Source organism: Psammomys obesus, unplaced genomic scaffold (assembly GCF_907164565.1).
Source record: "Psammomys obesus unplaced genomic scaffold, mPsaObe1.curated_primary_1811, whole genome shotgun sequence".
NCBI classification, from domain to species: Eukaryota; Metazoa; Chordata; class Mammalia; order Rodentia; family Muridae; genus Psammomys; species Psammomys obesus.
The window spans coordinates 48293314-48314088 of NW_026587216.1; the positions used below are offsets into that span (position 1 = coordinate 48293314).

Genomic DNA, 20775 nt, shown 5'->3' on the forward strand with positions numbered 1-20775 from the left:
CGGAGGCGCGGCCGAGGGCGTGATGGCGAGCCTGGGCCGGCTGCTGTGCGTGCTGGCCTGGCTGCTCTGCGGGTCCGCGAGCCCCGGGCTGTCCAGACCCCAGGAGCCCGCCTCCGAGAAGCCCATCATCGGTAAGGACGGCGGCGCGGTCCCGCCGCGGTGGCGGGCAGGTGTCGAGGAGGGGCGGTCCGCGGGCTCCGCGGTGTGGATGAAGGCTCAGCTCCACGCCACCTCCTGGCCCTGGAAGCAGCCTACGGCGTCCCGTAGTTTTTAGGAAGCACAGTCCAGGCAGACCTAGCATAGGAGGCTTCCGTGCAGAAAAGCATTTCAGGAAGAGCAAGTGGGAAGCCGAGCGGGGATTTGTCGAAAGTGGGAAGACAGGCGCTCAGGTGAAGAACAGAGCCCAGGAGGAAGCATGGTGCGAGCTAGAGGTGACTCCACCTCATAGTCCAAGAGGTCTCCACGGGATCTCACTCTATTCCTGTTCCCCTATTCCGTAATGATTATTAAGATTATAGGGAGGATGCGGAGATGCCTTGGATAAGATAAAACCAGGAGCTACTAGGGATGTACAAAAGGTTAGGATATGCCTTTTACTGTAAATGTCATTTTCAGCGAAACACCTAGAAAATTGCAGAGAAAAGAAAAAGACTTTTTGTCTGGCTCTTTGACACCCCCACCCCCCGGGAGGAGCAACCTTGCCAGGCCCCAGAGGAGGACAGTGCAGCCAGTCCTGATGAGACCTGAAAAACTAGGGTCAGATGGAAGGGGAGGAGGACCTCCCTATGAGTGGACTTGGAGAGGGGCATGGGAGGAAACGAGGGAGGGAGGGTGGGATTGGGAGGGAATGTGAGAGGGGCCTACAGCTGGGATGCAAAGCGAATAAAATGTAATTAATGTAAAAAAATAAAAATTTAATTAAAAATGTTAATTTACTCTTGAGTGTTGGCTGGTGAGAGGATTCAGTCAGACTTCAGTGTGAAGGGTGCTTTTCCTATCCTGTGTCCCCACCATTTTCCCTGCCTTTCCTATCCCAGAAATTCTGCACATGGGTTAAACTTACATAGCTTTGGTCGAAAACATAGTTGAAGATACAACACACTGAAAATAAAAATATAGGTAAGCAATGCAAGTGCTGAATGTCAGTTCTATTGCAAGTAAAGTATGTGATTGTCCCTGGCATTTTTGTGCTTCAAACAGGGCAAAATTGGTTTGCATTCATGTCAAACATTTGAAAACCTGTCAAGGAAAAATCAGCCTGTAGTTAAAATTTGACAAAAGAAATTTATGGGTAGATGTATGTAGGATTATGATATGTGTGTGTTTCTTCCTTGAAGCTTAGCACTAAACAGAAACTAGAAACTTTTTTTTATGTATTCAGAGGTAGCCCGTTTCTTTTTTTTTTTTTTTTTTGTTGTTTTGTTTACTTTTTTAATGGTTGAAGAGGTTTTTTGTAGATATAAAGCATGGGAATAGCACAGGTTTGTCACAGCTCAGATTTTACAGTTTTCTTTAAATTTATTTTTCATTTTTTTTGTGTGTATGTGTTTGTCTTTGAGGAGGTGTGTGCATTCAAGGACAGTTGTCCATGGAGATAAAATGTGGGAATTTTCTTCTTCCTCTTCCTCTTCCTCTTCTTCCTCCTCCTCCTCTTCTTTTTCTGCCTGTTTTTGGCTGTCCTAGAACTCACTCTGTTGACCAGACTGGCCTTTTACTCCGAGACTGACCTGCCTCTGCCTCCTCAGTGCTGGGCTTAAAGGTGTGTACCACCACCCTTGGCTGGGTGGGGATATTCTTCGGGCAGTTTGGAGTTGCTGGAGGCTGCACACAGCTCCTCTTTGTGGGCAGTCCCCCCCCTCTTAACCACCTAGCCATCCCTCTAGCCCCTTTGTGGGTTTCTCACTGCATCAAATTACCAGAAATGTTTCTTCCACCGCTTCCATTGCTCTGGATTTAAGTAAATGTCTTTTCTTCCTGCTTTTATTTTTGCCTCCAGATCCACCTGATATTTGCTACTAGCAATCAGAGCCGTTCTTTACTCCCCAAGCTCTGCCGTACCCATAACCTTCCAGTGCGCCCTGAACTCTGCTGCACTTCATTCCCCAATCTGAAGTGTGTGACTCCTGCTCTGCTTCTATGCTTGGAAGATACCACAGATCTCAGTTCCCCCAGCTTTTCATTTCTTTACCATATTTTTTTCTCCTCCCTGGTAACTTGCTTTTTCACTCTTTAACTATATTATTTTTTTAACTTCACTGTCAGAATTGCTACTTGAAGTGCTTGAAGAAACAAGTTTCCTTAATTTAAACAGGCTCAAGTTCAGCTGTCTAACAGCCTGCTGCTTATTCTCCTCTTTTGTGTTTTAGAGGCAGGGTCTCTCATGCACCCCAGGCTAGACTCAAACTCCTGATCCATCTGCCTCTGTCTCCCAAGTGCTGAGATCAGAGGCATGCACTGCCACTCTTTTTTTAATATAACTTTTTTATTAATTATTATTCACTTTGTATCCCAGCTGTAGCCCCACTCTCATTCCCTCCCAATCCCACCCTCCCTCCCTCATCTCCTCCCTGCCCCTTCCTTTCCAAGTCCACTGATAGGGGAGGTCCTCCTCCCCTTCTCTCTCACCCTAGCCTGTCAGGTCTCATCAGGGCTGTCTGCATTGTCTTCCTCTGTGGCCTGGTCAGGGTGCTCCCTACTCAGGGGGAGGTGATCAAAGAGCCAGCCACTGAGTTCATGTCGGAGACAGTCCCTGTTCCCCTTACTAGGGACCCCACTTGGAGACTGACCTGCCATGGAGTAGCCCGGTTTTTAAATGGGTTGCTTACTAATATTTGGAATCCTTCTTCCAAAGCAATTTTCATTAATGGTTAGATTCTTCAAGTTGAATCATGTAACATGTAGTGAATTGCATTTGTGGGTCTAGTGAACAGAAAAGATGACAGAAGATTCATTGTTGTTGCTCTAAGTTGAATATGGGGAAAAAAAAAAAACGATGATGCTTTTGGTTAACCACATCCAATCACATTTTTCTTTTATGAAGGTCAAAAGACAACTTCAGGAGTCAATTCTCTTTCTCCATGTGGATCCTGGGCTTGAACTCAGGTCCTCAGACTCAACAGCAAGTGCTTTTACCTATTGCTTAGCCATTTTGAAGTCCCCTCTCCTGAATCAATTAAGCATAATGTAGTTGAATGAGCACAAAGTATGGGTAAGCAGGCCACAGAAGTGGACAATGCAGCCAGTCCTGATGAGACCTGATAGGCTAGGGTCAGATGGACTATCACTGGACTTGGGGAGGGACATGGGAGGAGATGAGGGAGGAAGGATGGGATTGGGGGGGGATAAGTGAAGGGCCTACAGCTGGGATATAAAGTGAATAAACTGTAATTAATAAAAATAAATAAATAAATTTTAAAAATAAAAAGTATAGGTAAGTTATTACTTCTGGAAGCACAGAATATTCAAAGACAAGCCCCAGAAGTTATGAGATACCCAAGTACAAATGCCATCATTTGGGGCACATGCTGAAGGACAGGGCACACAATCTGAGCTTTTTGTTTCAGAATGAGAAGAAATGAATGGCTTTGGTGTGATGGTGGGATCAGCTTACTGCTACAGACACTTAGTTTCCATGATTCTGCATGCCTTCCTGGTGGCATCGCCCCTCCTGCCTTTACATCACTGTTTCCTGTGACACCTGGTATTCTTTTTTTGGAAATTGGTTAGATTCGATTTTCCATTCTGAAGACCACCTTACCTAATGCGGAGGAGAGAAACAGTCTTACTAGATACATTTTGACATTTGATATTTTATAGTGGTCCATGTCAACTATTGTAAGAAGCTGACAATACAGATGTGGTTAAGATAGATGATGGGTGTGTCCCACTGATACAGTTAAAGCTTCATACTCACAGAGGCACAGGTAGTTAGTGAGCACAACTATTGTCGTTTAATTTTTGTAGGCCAGGGATGGACCCAAGACTTTGCACATGCTAAGCATCTGATGACATGCTTGGGTGTATGTTGGGTTTCATTGATGAGGGGAGATGAGAGAGGTGAATGGACAGAACATGAAGGCACAGAGCTTGTGTAGCACCACTGAGCTATGTAGTGAAGATGGTAGCCCCTGCATGTTTGCCACTCTCTGCACCATTAACTGTTGCCTTCTTGCTTTCTCTTGCATGCTTCCAGTCTGATGGACTTTTTGCAGAGTGACAGGCTGCCTCATGACCTTTGCATGGGACTGTTCCTTTGCTCTGAACTGCTTTTCTTCCAAATGTGGGTGGGTGGTTCACTGCCTCACCTCACTGCTGCCCTAGATTAAGTGTCATATTACACCTTCCCTGCTCCACCCCTCTGGAATTCTGTTCTATCTTCCCTGGGAGACTTGCCACCCTGTTTAAGAGGCATTGTAAATGGAACACCCATTTCATTGACTTCTTAACACAAGCACCAGTCATCATAATTGGCCCTAAAAATACATCTCTGTTGTTTGTCTTACCTCTTTCCTCTCCCACCTCCTCGTACTAAAGCCTACAAGATGGAGATTTTTTTCCCTTTATTTTATTATTGTGTCCTCAGAACCTAGTTCAGTGCCTGGCATGCAGTTTGATTAAACAATATCGAATGAACAAGGGAATGGTGAAGTAGTCAGTGCGATTTCTGTGGATAAACTGTAAGTGGAGGTTTTCTTAAGAAAGGAAGAGGATTTTAATTGTCTGGGAAGGACTTGCAAATGCTGGTTGCTTTAATTATGATATTATTAGAAAAGATGGAGCTGAAGATTATTTCTATTCTGGCTTTGCTGACAAGGTGCATCTGTGTCTTTGTGGGAAAAGGCTTTGTACTTTATGCATTTAGTGAGTTGTGTTTGAATAGTCTAAGGTTCTATGCAGAAAGCTGGGGCTGTGATAAACTTACTTTGGGGGCTTCTGAAACATTCATGGTGTGGTAAAAACTCAGATCCCCCTTCTCCACTGTGTTCCCAGTGACTGTGGGCAGACTTGCAGGAGATGCAGGTCTGGGAACCAAGAAGCAAAACTGGGACATTTGTAGTGTGCTGTGATTCAGCTCTGAGGAAGAAATAAATGCATCTGCTTGAAACTAAAGCCTTTTCTTTTGAATTTAGGAATATTAATGCAACACTGTCGTACGAAGGAAATGAAACAGTTAGGAAAATACTACATTGCTGCATCCTATGTGAAGTATTTAGAGTCTGCAGGTGCAAGAGTCGTACCTGTAAGGTATGTTTCGGTGGCTTTCACCATGCGTGTAAAGATTAGTGTTTTGTCTTTAAATTAATACATTCTTTCCTGTGATTGCATCATTAAAAGTTGTGATATTGCATCTCATTTCAGCCACAAATCTGTTGCCTACGGTCTTCCACTAAATTGTTTATGAAGCTCTGTATGTCTGTGATGTCATTGAGAATATGCAATGTGATGTCTGTCATCACTGAGAAAGACATGATAGCGTCTCTCACCCCAGAAAAGACACTCCTCACAGATACCATAAAAAACTGTAACAGGGAATCCAATTTAGCTAGCTTTCTACCTAGGACTATCGTAAGGGAACACTTAGGGAATGAGAGAGACTTTTTTAGAAGATGACTATGAATATGCTTTTACATCTTGTATAGCTTGTCAGGAATGACTGTATTAGTGTTGCTTTAGAGTAAACGGCAGGTATTGCAATTTTATAGGCATTAAGTTTGGGGTCAAAGACATGGATCAGTCGTTAAGTGCACTTGATGTTCTTCCGGGGGACCAAAAGTTTGGCTACCTGCAACTCACAACCACTTGTAACTTTAGCTCTTTGAGATCCAACACACAGGAAATGAACATTCACTCATACATACACACACACACACACACACACACACACACACACACAGAGAGAGAGAGAGAGAGACAGAGACAGAGAGAGGAGAGAGGAAGGGAGAGAGAAAGAAATAAAAGTCAAAAGAAACCTTTATAAAGGTGCTAACATTTATAACGATATGGCTCAGTACAAATAATATGATTAATCTCATACTTTCAGTGTGAAGGGATTGATTTCATCAACATTTTCACTTAAAAAGGGTTAATGAACAAAAATCTTTTAAGCACTTACATTGTCAGCAGGATCTCTTAGAACTCTTACCTAAGCTGTTATGAAATTTTATAAACAAAACATAGCTATTACAACCTATTTTGCAAATAATTACAGACTTTCTTATACTCTATATAATATTACTAATGTAATATTATAAATTGTAAGTATGATTTATAGTTTTTCGAAAACATAGTCCTCATGTTGAGATTCATAAAGATTGTCTTGTTACACCTTTCACATTTGATTAACTGTCTGTGCCCCTAAGATTAATGTTTAATTTTTTAGTAGTGAACTGAATCTCATATGAAATTATATACTCAAGTTTTAGATCTGAGGAAGAGGTCTCTGAGGGTCTCCAGCACAGTGTCTCATAGTTTTGAAGATGGAACTTTTAAATGCAAGCTATTTAGGAGGTTAGTGCAAGCGTGGGGGAGAGCCAGCGCAGCAGTCAGCTGGGTTCAGAGGCCTCTGGAGAGTTCTGGCTGGGAAATGAAAGAGAGAGTGGCACTGAGCAGCAGTTATGGCTTGCTAGGTACGTGTCCTTAAAAAAAAAATCAGAAAAAAACAATGACTCATCAAATATGAGGTTGCAGAGGAAGAAATAGGGAGAAGTTTGGAAGCTTGAGCAATTTGAAACCAAGGAAGTTTTGAAACCAAATGACCTGTAGAATATTAGCATTTATGTCAATCAGCTGAAAACCTGGTTGACAGCACGTAGGCTAAACTCCAACTTTGGTATTAGAGTTCACTTAGAAACTTATTGCTTGAAATTGGAATCATGTGATCCTATAGAAACAGTGTAATCTATAGGAGGGAAATCCTACGTGTAAAATGAGGAGACTCTTGCAGCATTACTGTGAACTTGGTTGCTGGGGCAACTTGTTGGTGCAGAGTGGAGAAGAAGGTCCACAAGAGACCTGGGTAGAATTGTGCTGTGGCTGCTGCTTGACGTTGGTTTCACCCTGCTCTTCTGGGTACCTTCTTTCCCAGGACTTGGTGCTTTCAGGTTGCCATTTTGTACGGTTGGGCTGTTGGAAAACACAGGGTTCCTGAAAGGTAGAACCCAGCAGCCTGAGCCAGCAGAGTCTATTTTAAGAATAATTTCAGTTCGTACAAAACATTTAAAATATTTTTTAACATGCACAAGTCAGAAGAGTATGTAAAAGACTGATGGTTTGGCTCCCCAAAATAGTAATGTAGGTCTGATCTTCAGTGGGAAAAGTGCTTCTCTCTTCATGGCTTTTCATGCTGCTGAAGCCAACCTTGTGCCATCATTGCTGGATTGGATTATGGAGAGAGGAAACTATTTCTTATGAACCTTTCAGAGGGGTTTTGTTTGGTTTTTGTTTTGTTCTTTGACAGTTTCATACAGGATACTATATTATGATCACACTCATGCCTATACTTTTTAAAAATAGTATTTTAAATTTATTCTCTGAAAATATCATATATGTGTACAATGCATCTTGTTCTTACTCACTCTCCCCTCCACCTCCCTCTAGTACTACCTCCTACCCCAAACACATCTCCCCTTCAACTTCATGCCCATTAAAAATATTTATTTTTCAGCCAGTGTGTCTAATTAGCTGCTTATATCCATATCCATTGGGGCATAGGCAAACCACCAGTGGCTGTATCCCAGGAGAAAAATTAACCTTCCTCTCCCAGCAGCCATCAATTGTTAGTAACTCCCCAGCGAGGGGTAGGCCCTCATATCCACCAGAAGTTTTTAAACTGGCTTGACCTTGTGCAAGTTTTGTGCTTGGCTATTCTCACAGGCAGTCTGGCCACTGTTGGGCCAGCGGGAGCCTCTTTCTCGGCACATCTGTATTTCATCATGAGGGTCTAGTGCTAGGTAAGAGCATTGGTGCCTTCTCTACCCCAGCAGCGGGCATAGCATCTTCCTGTACTAGGAAAGCTAGGGTTTCCTGGTGGGCTCAAGACTATTTCCTTGTGTCCTGCAACCACCCTGTATGATGTCTTAAGCAGCCTTATGCTTTCCTATCTTCCACCCTTGCGAACTGCCCTCTGATCAAAGTGAACCCTCCTCCAATATTCACGTCTTTTCTGTTTTTGTTTTGTAACCCTCTGAGTTAACCAGTGTGGACATTCTGTGGAGCTTGCCACTGGCCACTGGACAACTCAGTAGTAGCCACACCACTGAAGACAGTGACTTCCTGTCCCTAGGCGACTGTACCTGCCAGTAGTTCCCAGGGAAAGGATGAGACCCTAAGAGGCCCTTTCTGTCCTTAACTGAATGTTCATTAGCCCAGGCTTGTGCAGGCTCTGAGCAGACAGCTGCAGCTGCTGTGAATTCACGGGCACAGCAGCCATGCCATTCCTAGAAGGCAGCCTTTCCCTGAGCTTTGGAGGTGTGGGGAGTGATAGCAATATCCTGTTCACAGCTGGGTGTGCAGCAGTCACTCATTCTTATCACCTGGATTGGTCATGAGTCTCTTCATTTATTACCATTTACTATAAAAAGACTGAGAGCAGTGTTGGTCTGTAGGCACAAACAGATATTTAGGGGACACTTTGGCAATATGTCCATTTAGTAAAACAAAAGAAGAAGGTTTACACCTAGGGCCTATGATCTCCCAGCCATGGACCTTTGGCCTCGTGTGTGGTACCAAGTATGAACTTTATGAAAGCATCATATCTAATTAGAAAGCATTTGGCTATCTCCAAATCAACCATGCCATGATTGCACCAGTCGACACATGCTGCCTGGCAGGCTGTTTTTGTAGTACATAAGGTTCTCAACTGGGTTTGGTTTTTCTTCTCTAGCTACCTGCATACTATCTTCTAGCAGTATGAAAGCTAACCAGCAGTGGATAAGCTTTCAGCTAACTTCCAGCTTGATTTCTCTCTATCCTGCATTTAAAGAGTAACGGTGTCTTCAGCAATAGGCTGTTAACTGTATAGTTCTAGTGGGCAAACCAACAGGAGGTTTTGTGTTAAGAAATTAAAAATAAAATTAAAAAAATTAAAAAAAGAACATCTGACAATAAGCAGATGCCGTCTGTGTTCAAATCATGGATTATATTTCCTGGCATTTTCTTGAAATAGGAATCTTCAAGCCACCGTCAGCAGTTATGTGCCCTATTAGTAGTGAGATACAGGGTTAAAACCTACAGTCACAAATGCCACAGTGCCTGCTTATTTAGCTGGTCAGCAGTTATGCTGTGCGGCTTCTCCTGGAGCATGAGGAAGGTTTGAGGTTGCTGGGACGACCTGAGGAGATTGCATTGGCAGGATGCTGAGAACATGTGCATTCACATTCTGCCTTCAACACTCTGATATGAGTCACCTGTCAGCTTAGTCAGTCTGCAGCAGTCTCACTGAATGCTTTGTGGCTCTGTGCCCGAGAGATGTTTACTGTGAATTTCTGAACAACTCATGTGGATTCTGAGCTTGCTGGACTTAGAGGAGAGCTGGAGGAAGTAGAGCTTACTTAGCAACAACAGGAGCCATGCTCTAAATTGACCTATGTCCTCCTCTATCTTTTTCCTGGGGCAGAAATATGTGTATTCTAGTAAAGATTGTAAACTTTTATGGATGTGTGTATGGAGAGGGTGTGTGTGTCTTATAGAAATAGTAGGCTGTTCAATTATTGCAGAGTTATTGCAGGATTTCACACACTTTTTTACAGACATCACACTATGAAGCAAAGGTTGTAGTGGTTGTCATGGATTAGTTTCTTTGGGTTTTTTATCTCTAGAAAAAAAGAGATAAAAACTCCAGTATCATAGCAGTTGCTGGGAAATCCTTGTAAGGGTGCTTGATCTAGATGCTTCAGAATAATTAATTGAGCCGGTCCCTGTGCGGTGTGTCATTAGATCTGGATTGTCCTGGAGTTTAAGTGTGGTAGTAATCAGACCTTTGCAGCTGGTTGGAAGGAATGAGACGATAGGATTTTGTGTCCATTCATATTGTTTCCATTTTTCCAGTCTGCCTGTAGGTAAACTGAAAGGAAGGCAAAGAGAATGGACATCAGAAAAAGGAGAAAAGAGGGAACAAGTTAGGAGCCTGCCACAAGGGCCTCTGAAAGGCTCTGCCCTGCAGACTATTAAAGCAGATGCTGAGATTTATGGCTAACTGTTGGGCAGAGTGCAGGGAATCTTATGAAAGAAGTGGGAAATAGTAAGATCTGGAGAGGACAAGAGCTCCACAAGGAGAGCAACAGAACCAATAAATCTGAGCACAGGGGTTTTTCTTGAGACTCATACTCCAACCAAGTACCATGCATGGAGATAACCTAGAACCCCTGCACAGATGTAGCTCATGGCAGTTCAGTGTCCAAGTTGGTTCCATAGTAATGGGATCAGGGACTGCCTCTGACATGAACTGATTGGCCTGCTCTTTGATCATCTCCCCCTGACGGGGGAACAGCCTTATCAGGCCACAGAGGAAGACAATGCAGCCACTCCTGATGAGATCTGATAGACTAGGATCAGAGGGAAGGAGAGGAAGACCTTCACTATCAGTGGACTTGGAGAGGGGCATGTGTGGAGAAGGGGGAGGGAAGATGGGATTGGGAGGGGAGGAGGGAGGGGTTTATGGGGGGAATACAAAGTGAATAAAGTGTAATAAAAATTAAAATTAAAAAATTCTTTAAAAAAGCTGTATGTGCCATACCCACAGAAGCCACAAGGGGGTGGACGAGCTCCTGGCACTGGAGTTACACAGTGGCATAAGTGTGGACAACTCTGGAAGAGCCCAAGATCTTTGAATTGATGAACTGTCTCGCCAGCTCTATCAAACTTTTAGAAAAAATGTGTCCTTCTATGAAATGGCTGAATACTTTTAGGTTTCGTGGCTAAGAGATATAACTAGTGTCCAGTGTTTGGTATATTAGCATCTACTTTAAAATACTGAATTTCATTAAATCCTGGAAAAACAGATTTACCTTTCTGATCAGCTAACTATGGTATAATTTTGTGATTTTCACAGCTTGAGAAGAATACATCTAAGGTAGAGATATACTGTTCCCTGGTATTTAGGCAAAAGTGCTGTAGTACTTGCGCTGAGTGTGCAAAGCCTTAGATTCAATGTGCAGCACCTCAGATAGTTAACCTTCCAGTTGGTGTTTAAAAAGGAGTGCGGTGACTCATTTGAATGTTAATGCTTTCCTTCGACTTCAGAACTGAGTTTTACTGATAAAATTGTTCTTGTTTTCAGGCTTGATCTTACACATATAGAGTATACAGAACTTTTCAAATCTATTAATGGGTAAGTGGTCTTGATACCATATCAACTCTTAATACAACGTTTCCATGTGTACATATCAAAGTTTTGCAAAATGTACATATAAGTACTGTATGTTTTTACAGAGCTCTCGTAAAAGTTGTCTGATGATAATGTGTCAAGTGCTTTTGTTGAAATGTTTTGAAAGAACGTGAAAAGCTCCAGTGGAGTGTGGGAGGCAGGGCGAGGTCTTGGACCTTAAGCCCGGACTGTAACTGCAGTTCCCTGGGAGGCAGACAGCAGAAAGTCACCAGCCTGAGGAAGAAAGGAAAAATCAGAGCTGAGTGCGGCTCAGTGGTAGAGCCTGGCTCACACAATGCTCTAGCTTCAATCCTAATACTGAATAGGAAGCAAGTTAGGAAAAACGTAATTGCTATATTTTAACTTAATCTTTGTTTCAGTGCTTAAATATTTTGAAGTTTCCAAGCCCTATGTTTGAAGTTACAGACTGTTTATTATTTCCAAGGTAATTTGAATAGAACTTAGGAAGAAAAAAAAAACACGCTTTCCTGCTTCACCATAAAATATGTGAGTAGTTAGACCACAGATCAGGATTTGAAATCACATGAAAAACACCCATTATTGCTCTTAACTTGAGAAAGTATAATTATAGAAATCTAGAACCAAGTTGGCAGAAGTCAGACAACTTGCTAATACACTGTGAGGAAGAGGGAAGAAACAAGCATTCTGAATTTGAAATATTCTTTTCTGGGAGCTTGAAATTTATCTTATAAACAAATACTTGCACAGACTTTGGAGTAGACTTAGTCCCAATCATAAGCAATTGTCCAGAAAGTCCCAGACTGTAGAAGCTGCTGTGTAGGTGGGGGTGGGAATGATTTCAGTGAGATCATTGTATGTGTTTAATAATATGAATATCTAATAGTACCTTATGCAGGAGTTTCAAACCGCAGATGTTTGTAGATGCTGTTTTGAAGCACTGTTCTTGTGCCAACAGTGTTATAAAAAAGCAAGGCACAAAAACAAAACAGAAAAACTGCTGCTTTCTGGTGTTCAGGGCACACAGTGGCACCCATGGTGCCTTCTTTTTGCTGGTGTTTCTGTTATCAGCAGGCAGATTTTAGCAGTAGCTGCTTCTGATTAGGGGTAGGGTAGGAAGCAGTGATATTCAAAAATAAATTTTACTGTTGTCTCAGTTTGGATCAATAACTATTTCTTGTACAACTGGGTCAGTTTAGGAAAATGTGTACCATACCCAGTAGGTTCAAAGTATTTGGTAAAGATAAAGGCAAATAAATCCAGGCCAAAGTGCATTGGAAGAACTCTTCAGATACATGTTTGAATCACTTCATCCCTCTGACCCTGTTGGAGAATCTGAAGTAGTATCACAAAGAGAGGCGTGAACAGCTTGGGGCAGTTGGGCTGATGGCCAGTGTGTCATCATGGAGACAAACCAGCAATGACTCTTCAACTGACCAGAAAGGCCTTTTGAGTCTCCACCTGCGTCTTCCCAGTCACTGACCTCCTTCCAGAGACTGGCACTCTCTTCTCAGCACAGGCTCTGAAACTGGGACTCTGATTGGTGGATATCCGGGCTGTAATTGGTTGTTTCTGAATGGAATTTATTGTTTCTGAATGGAAACAGGACGAAAATGTACAGTAATGCAAGTTCAAAAACACCTTCACTGAGGTTGGGTGATGTGGACCCCACACTATTTTGTGGGAGAATATCCTCCAAATGAAGTATGGAGCCTGCCCTAAGGGAGACTCTCAGCTGGGAGTGGTAGACCACTTTTACTCTGTAAAAGAACTGTAGGATTCCATAGACCAGATTTGGTCAGAGGTTAGCTTTTAAAATACCGAGTTAACGGGAGAGACTACTAATTGGTCTCCTTCAGTCACCCATGGCTTTCTGCTGTGGTTTTGTGGTAGCTGTTTTAGCAGACAGCTTTTTCAGTCTTTTCCAATAGACTGTGAGTTTCCTAAAAACGGAAACTAGCATTGTCACAGGCTGATACCAAGCCCCATTCACAGAAGCTTGATATGGAATGAGATATAGCCTCTGGCTGGTAGGATAGCTCAAGGTATGGCTGTCACAGAAGCCTAGTGAAGTGTGTTCCATCTCCCTGTCCCATGTGGAGAGAACATGCCTGTTCTCACCCTCCCCCCACTTATACACATGCAAATTAAAAAATAAAATAGTGTCAGTATACCATTAAAACTCATATGTAAATATTTTTACAATTTTAATATGTGTAGTCCAACTTTTATTGACCATAGAAGCTAGACCACTTTTGAATATCCTTTGTTATTTCAAGATGTAGTCAAGAGTTCAAAATCTTAACGTTACTCTGAAGACCTGATTTTAAAACATAATAATTTCCCCCCTATATTTCATCTTTTTGGGTAGAGAGAAAGAATCTGGGCTTCTTTTTTTTTTAATAACTTATTTAAATTCATTTTATGTGCATTAGTGTGAAGGTATCAGATCTATTAAAATTGGTATTACAGACAGTTGTGAGCTGCCATATGGGTGCTGGGAATTGAACCCAGGTCCTTCGAATTGGCATTACAGACAGTTGTGAGCTGCCATGTGGGTGCTGGGAATTGAACCCAGGTCCTTCGAATTGGCATTACAGACAGTTGTGAGCTGCCATGTGGGTGCTGGGAATTGAACCCAGGTCCTTCAGAAGAGCAGACAGTGCTCTTAACCATTGAGCCATCTCTCCAGCCCCGAGAGAAAGAATCTAATATTTGTGCTTCTTCTAAGATATTTTCTAAGATGATGATTGTGTTGATTTTCAGGATTTCCTAATTTTATATTTATTGCTTAAGAAATAATCAGCACTGTGAAGAAGCATATTCTTACAGATATTTAATTCTAATAGAAATTATTGTTATGGTCATTATGTGCTTTGTAGTTTCATATATTATTTTGGAATTAAAATAGCTGTGTACTTATAATTGACCTGGCTTTGCTGATCACCTTAATTCAGAGCCAGACACACCTGGAATTTTGTCTTTTCACTCTCTTGGGTCTCTGTTTTTTTTCTCTCTTTCTCTTTCTTTTTGAGTTTGATTTGTTCATGTAATGAGCTTGTTTATTGAATAAGTTTTAAGAGAATATGTGCAAAATTAACTACAGTATTTTCTGAATGTCAAGGATTATGGACTATTCTATATTTGTATATATTATATGTATTACAGAGTCAAATATATTCATATATAGTATATTCATATAATATTCACATACAATATGAATATTATATGTCTAGGATTATGAATATTATAAATGTATACATCACTACTTAGAAGGACAAATTCTTTAAATGAAGAATGTTTATTTACTTGGTTAAGGTGGAATACATCTTATATCTCAATTGGTTTTGTTTCAGAATCCTTTTTCCTGGAGGAGGTGTCAGCATATTACATTCATCTTATTCCCATGTGGCCAAAATATTTTACAACAAAGCCATAGAGGTAAATATTTGCTATTGCTTATGCCTTCAGATAGGTTTGTCTGTTTCCATAAGGTCGATTCTCTTTCAAAGTACTTTAAAAGACTTCCTTCACAGTTATTCCAGCCTTCCTCACCTTCATAGTCAGACATCTGCTCTCCAGGAGTCAAGTGTCTGTTTCCACTGCTGGTTTTATGTTTCGTGTAATTTGGGGATTCCAGGTATAGACTACACCCTTTTAGCTTAGTAAAGCTGATGTCCCCCTCTGGCCCATTATGTACTAGGTATCATTCCTGTGCTACTGTCTACTTTCTAGTTGTTCCATCCAGCCTTATCCTTTTTCCAGCCACCTGTTGACACCAGACACAGTTCTTGCTAGAGAGGTTTTATTCTGAACCAAATACAAGTGAAATATAAGAGTTACAGAACAAAACAAAATTGAAAAAGTACTTTACCAAGTTGATGAGGACATCAGGTGGGACACTGTGGAAGAGTGAGTTTCAGGTGCTAGCTCACAGAACGTTTGGCTTTAGGGTTGGGCAAGCCAGAAGCTTGCTAAGCTCGGGAAGGCACTGCAAAAGTTGTACCTACTAGTACTAAACATGTCAGGTCAGGTGCAGAGGGTGCTAAATGTCTATTAAAACGGGCTGAAGATAGCTCAAGATCATTCCTACTGTCAGTCTGTAGCATGATGTCCCTCCACAGGAACAAAGTTCTAGTCAGTCGGTCCATAGACTCTTCAAGACAGATGTGAATTTTTCAGAAAATGTCACTTCACATATCTTAGGCCTTGTCTGTTTACCAGGCACAGCCCCTTGCTATTATATAATGCTTCACCTTGAACCTTGGAGAAATTCTGCACTTCCGCCATGGCTTCTTAGATCCTTGTTTCTCCCCTGAAATATATGTTGCTAAAAGTAAATGGTATCAGGCTAATAATGTTTATTAGCCCTGTAGTAATTATGGTAGTATTATTATTTAATCCGCTATCACAATCAATAAGACACAGTCACCTGTTAGATTTTATAATTGCCTTATTTCACCTTGGGCTGGGCAGATAATTCCATCTATGCTAGCGCATGTCTCCCAGCTCCCATCCCATCTGCTTTAATCATTCCTAATTGGGCTTCCTCCCATCCATAATTCCATAAACACTTGCTTATCCTTCACCAGGATCTCTCCTTTCTACGTCATTCTCAGAGGCCTTCCACTTGGCCCACATGGTTCCTTTCCCATGCTATCCCATCGTGGCTTTCTCCTTCCTTCTTTTCTCTTCCTCTCTATCCCCAAGACTCCTCGAACCTTGGCCACACCTCCACCTTGCCCAAGTATGTTTCTGCATTTTATTGGCTAAACAGAGAGGAAAAGTTTACAGAGTCATTTGGGGTACCAGAGTGTTTTCTTGTAGCAAGCAGGCCTCAGAGGAGAAGCAATTAACACCAAACAAATATTGTCGGCAATCTTTCATTTATTGTTGCTAGCACTCAGATCTCTCCAGCCTCACTTAAACATTTTCCTCAACAACTACTTTTTTGAGATAGTTGCTTAATAACTTAATAGCTAGATTAAACCCTCATGGGTCCTTGGAGGAACACGCAATGTGCTCACAATTCCCCTACCATCCTGCCTGGGGGTTTCTGAGTACAGATTAGTGGTAGTCTACTTATGAATCCTAGAGAATTCTGCAGAAGCCTGTGTAGCAGTAATAACAAGCAGTGTGTGTGTGTGTGTGTGTGTGTGTGTGTGTGTGTGTGTGTGTGTGTAGACATTTAAAGTTTGAATTAACTTAATTTTTCATTCTCCCAAAGAGTTATAATAATGGAGACTATTTTCCTGTGTGGGGAACATGCCTTGGATTTGAGGAACTCTCCTTTTTGGTTAGTGGAGAGAGCTTACTAACGCTTACAGACACTGTCTCAACGACATTGCCCTTGAACTTCACTGAAGGTAAGAAGAAGCACCAACTCTTCTAAAAATATTTCTCAACAGCACTAGCAAACACTGAATATCAAGTCAGAAATGGTCTTTGAGATATTTGAAAACCCAAATCATGAATAACAAAGTTCTCTGTTCTTCACTTGTGAGGATGACAATATTTGTATTTGATAATGCATTACTTTCATGGTCTCAGGATCATGGGATGAAGAATTCAGACACGAGTTCTGCTCTGGTTTTGAGTGCTAGCTTTCTCACATCGGTCTTAGAGAATCATTCAGTCTCTCTTAACCGCATATTTTTCACTGTAAAAGTTTCTGCGTCTGAGAGTTCTGAGAATTGATGGAGATGATGACTTCCAGTTTGATGTGTAGTACTTTAAATACAGATCTTGTAAATAGCAGGTATTATTGCCATCATACCAGCATTTTCTCTTTGTCTACATATGTTGCTTCTGTCTTAGGTGTGTAATACTGCAGTTTTATTCTGGCACGAAATACTTGCAACTAGCAAGACCTCACAAAATTAAAGGGCTTGGTGCCCAACAAGACCATTGTATTTGTGTCTTAAAGAAAGGCAAATCTTGGGCAGAATGCATGGAATTTTATGAAGGGGGAGATAGAAAGACCTGGAGGGGACAGGAGCTCCACAAGGAGAGCAACAGAGCAAAAACAACAACAACAGCAAAAACAAACCTGGGCCCAGAGTGCCCTGCAGAGACAAGGACCATGCATGGAGAGGACCTAAAACCCCTGCTCAGAGGAAGCCCATAGACTCAGTCTCCAAGTGGGTTCCCTAGTAAGGGGAGCAGGGGCTGTCTCTGGCATGAACTCAGTGGCAGGCTCTCTGATCACCTCCGCCTCTGGGGTACAGCCTTGCCAGACCACAGAGGAAGACAATGCAGCCTTTCCTGATGAGACCTGATAGGCTAGGGTCAGACGGAAGGGGAGGAGGACCTCCCCTATCAGTGGACTTGGGGAGGGGCATTGGAGGAGAAGAGGGAGCAAGAGTGGGACTCGGAGGAGACAAGGGAGGGGGCCACAGCTGTGATACAAAGTGAATAAATTGCACTAAATAATAATAATTCATAAAAATATAAAAAAAGATAAAAGTGTTTAAGAAAACAGAATAAACAGTAACAACAACAACAGAAATGAAAGGCAAATCACCAGGCCACACCCACTCTCCTGCAAGCTGCTGCAGCTTTGGGAATGCCTAAGACATGGGTGCCATGTTTATAATTTACTAGAACAGGATGTAGAGGCTCAAGAAAGTACTTGTATTTGTTTTCCATCTTGAAACTTCCAGGGCTTTGGATTTCTAGAGTTCCAGAATTTTCATTGCTATTTCCTTACAAAGCATGATTGAATCATTGCTCATTTGGATGAATTCAGTCTCTTATGCCTCTTCCATTTCCAGAGGTTGGGCTGTGTCAAAGTCTTTCAATCACATGATTAGTCTTTCTGGTAATCAACCTTGAAAGTAATCTAAGAGTTAACAACAAAGAATCTCATTATCTCACTACACTCTTATCACTCAAGAAATTTCAGAAGCTGTGAGTTAGAAATCTAAAACAAATTCTATATAAATTCTGGGTCATCATAATTAAGTGCTACCAACTACTGATGTTTTCAGTAAGGATTTGTTTGTGGAGGGAAGAATAGTGGACACTGACAGAATTCATAGGATGTAGCGTACCTTCCACAGTCTTGTTTTCATTATCCCAGTCACGGCATGAACCTTATGAGAAGCGTATGTTTTAGGTTAGGCTTTTGAGGTTGTAATATATCAGAAGCCCAGTCTATACAACAAAGGAATTACTCAAGGTTCTCACCGTTGGCCATTAGCAAGAACAGGAGGCCTGGCTGAGCATCAGAGCCTTGAACACATCAGGATTGTGTTTTCACTCACCTGTTGATATTCCATTTTGTGCGCTTGACCACAGTCTACTGTACCTCTTCAATTCCCAATGGTTGGGCAGTTTCAAAGCCCTCTAATCACCTGATCAGTTTTTCTGGTAATCAGCCCCATTCTGAGGTAATCCATGGAGCAACATGGATTTCTTCATGTGTTGGCCAAGTAGATTTCTTCCTTAGGTTACTTTCTTAATGATCTTTTCTCCTTGGTTGGTATGTTTAGCCTTTCTTCAGTTGATTAAATTTATTTGCTCACTTCATACACAGATATAATGTATGTTTACTTTTACTTACGCCTTTTATCTCCCTCTTTTCTCTCTTACCCATTAACTACCCTTGCCCTTATGTGTGCCGTCCCCCATTTATGTCTTTTTCTTTTTTGTTTTGCAGCTCACTAACTTTAACCAAGTCTCTCTGTGTGACAATGGTTTTTGAAAGGCATTTCACATTCCTTCTGTTTTGTGATTCTTACATCCTTTTCTTTGTACAGAACTTGACAGTGTTCCTTGAGCTTTAGATGAGTGGTACAAATGTCCTATTTAGGGCTGAGGATTCAAGTATCACTTATTCTTATTACTTTGATGAGCCACAGATCTACATTCACTGCCATCCATCGCTAAGAGAAACTTCTTTAATTAGGAGGAACTAGCAATTGTCTATGGGTGTAAGCACAAATATTTAGGATGAAGTTTGGCATCATGTTGGTTTAGCTAAACAATGGTGGTAAGTTCTACTTTAGGGCCCATGATCTTCCCATTTTAGGACCTATGACTTTCTCAGCATCCATATTCTATATGCACTGGCCCAGCCACAGGCCTTTCTGTGGGAACATCTTGGCTTGCCATTTACTCATCTTGGTTATGTCTTGATAATATCTGCTATTTAGCTGCAGGTAAATGCCTTTGTGGCTTCTATTTTTTCATGTGTTTAAGTCATTTCTCTGTGCTTAAATTATGTTAGGTGCATTTTTATTGTGTGTGTGTGTTATGGGTTTCATAGTCCCAGGCATATTCTCTCATGAGAAGAGTGTCTCAAATCTAATCTGAGAGGAGTTGCTTTACTCTCATAATGACCATGCCACTAAGATGCACCTCTTGCTTGCAGGCTGGCATTGTAGTTTGTAGGGTTCACGCCTGGTTGAGACCATTGCTGCCTTTTCTCCCTCAGCAACTAGCATAGCACTTCCTGGCAGTATGCAAGCTGTCCACCATAGAGGAAGTATCTATGTCATTTTCAGCTGGATTTCTTTAGAGTTTGAATCCAACATGTTGTGTGGTATTCTCTGCAGTAGGGTCGTGTCATCTAGTTCTGTTGGGCAACCAAGAGGAATGGCAAGAGCTTATATTGTTTTAAGAGTCTCATTTGTCTCCCAGACCAGCCACTCATAAGGCTGTGTCCCACATCAGCACAGGGATTTATAGGAGCAGCATTATCTAGTCATGCAGAGTCTCTGTCTGTCTGTCTGTCTGTCTGTGTATCTGTCTATCTATCTTTTAAAAGAAGATTTGTATTTGTGTGTGTGTGTGTGTGTGTGTGTGTGTGTGTGTACTAAAAAGGGAGTAGGATTCCCTGGAGCTGGAGTTACAAGTGGTTGTGAGGTACTGGACATAGGTGTTAGAAATTGAACTTGAGTCCTCTTCAAAAAAGCAGCAAGTGCTCTTAACTGCTGAGCCATCTTTCCAGCACCTTAACTTATAAGTTTTAGTTGGCTTACAAAGTAGTAGGTTCCCACATGGCCTTTTATTTTGGTTAATCTGCTGTCAGTGTCCTCGCCTTTTAAGTCCTGTATACCTTTGAAAATACAGTGGAGATGTGAGGTCCTTTTCTGAGAACAGAACACATACATTTGGGGAGTCTTAATTTTCAGTGGTTTCTGAGGAGCCAGAGTTCAGATTTTCTGTCCTTCCTCATCTTGATTGTGTCTTAATAATTGTGTTGTTTGGCGAAAGGTAAGTGATTTAGTGGTTTTTTTTTTTTATATGTTTAAGTTATTTCTCTATGCTTAAATTATTTTAGATGCATTACAGAGCAGAATGTTCCGGAATTTTCCTGCTGACTTATTGCTGTCATTAGCAGTAGAACCTCTGACTGCAAATTTTCACAAATGGAGCCTCTCTGTGAAGGTATCACATGAGTATACAATCAGTACCTCATTGGTGAGAAG

The 20775-nt window shown here is 41.6% G+C and overlaps 1 protein-coding gene across 1 annotated transcript in view; it reads left to right on the forward strand.

The window, feature by feature from the left end:
• The first annotated feature begins 6 nt into the window (after positions 1 to 6).
• Ggh (gamma-glutamyl hydrolase) overlaps positions 7 to 20775 on the forward strand; it is a 29093-nt gene continuing 8324 nt past the window's right edge. The window contains exons 1-6 of the mRNA XM_055603348.1: positions 7 to 131; positions 5130 to 5244; positions 11276 to 11326; positions 14698 to 14782; positions 16569 to 16707; positions 20628 to 20734. Of these exons, the coding sequence (XP_055459323.1) occupies positions 23 to 131; positions 5130 to 5244; positions 11276 to 11326; positions 14698 to 14782; positions 16569 to 16707; positions 20628 to 20734 (606 nt within the window). The 5' untranslated portion in view covers positions 7 to 22. The remainder of the gene's footprint in view (positions 132 to 5129; positions 5245 to 11275; positions 11327 to 14697; positions 14783 to 16568; positions 16708 to 20627; positions 20735 to 20775) is intronic.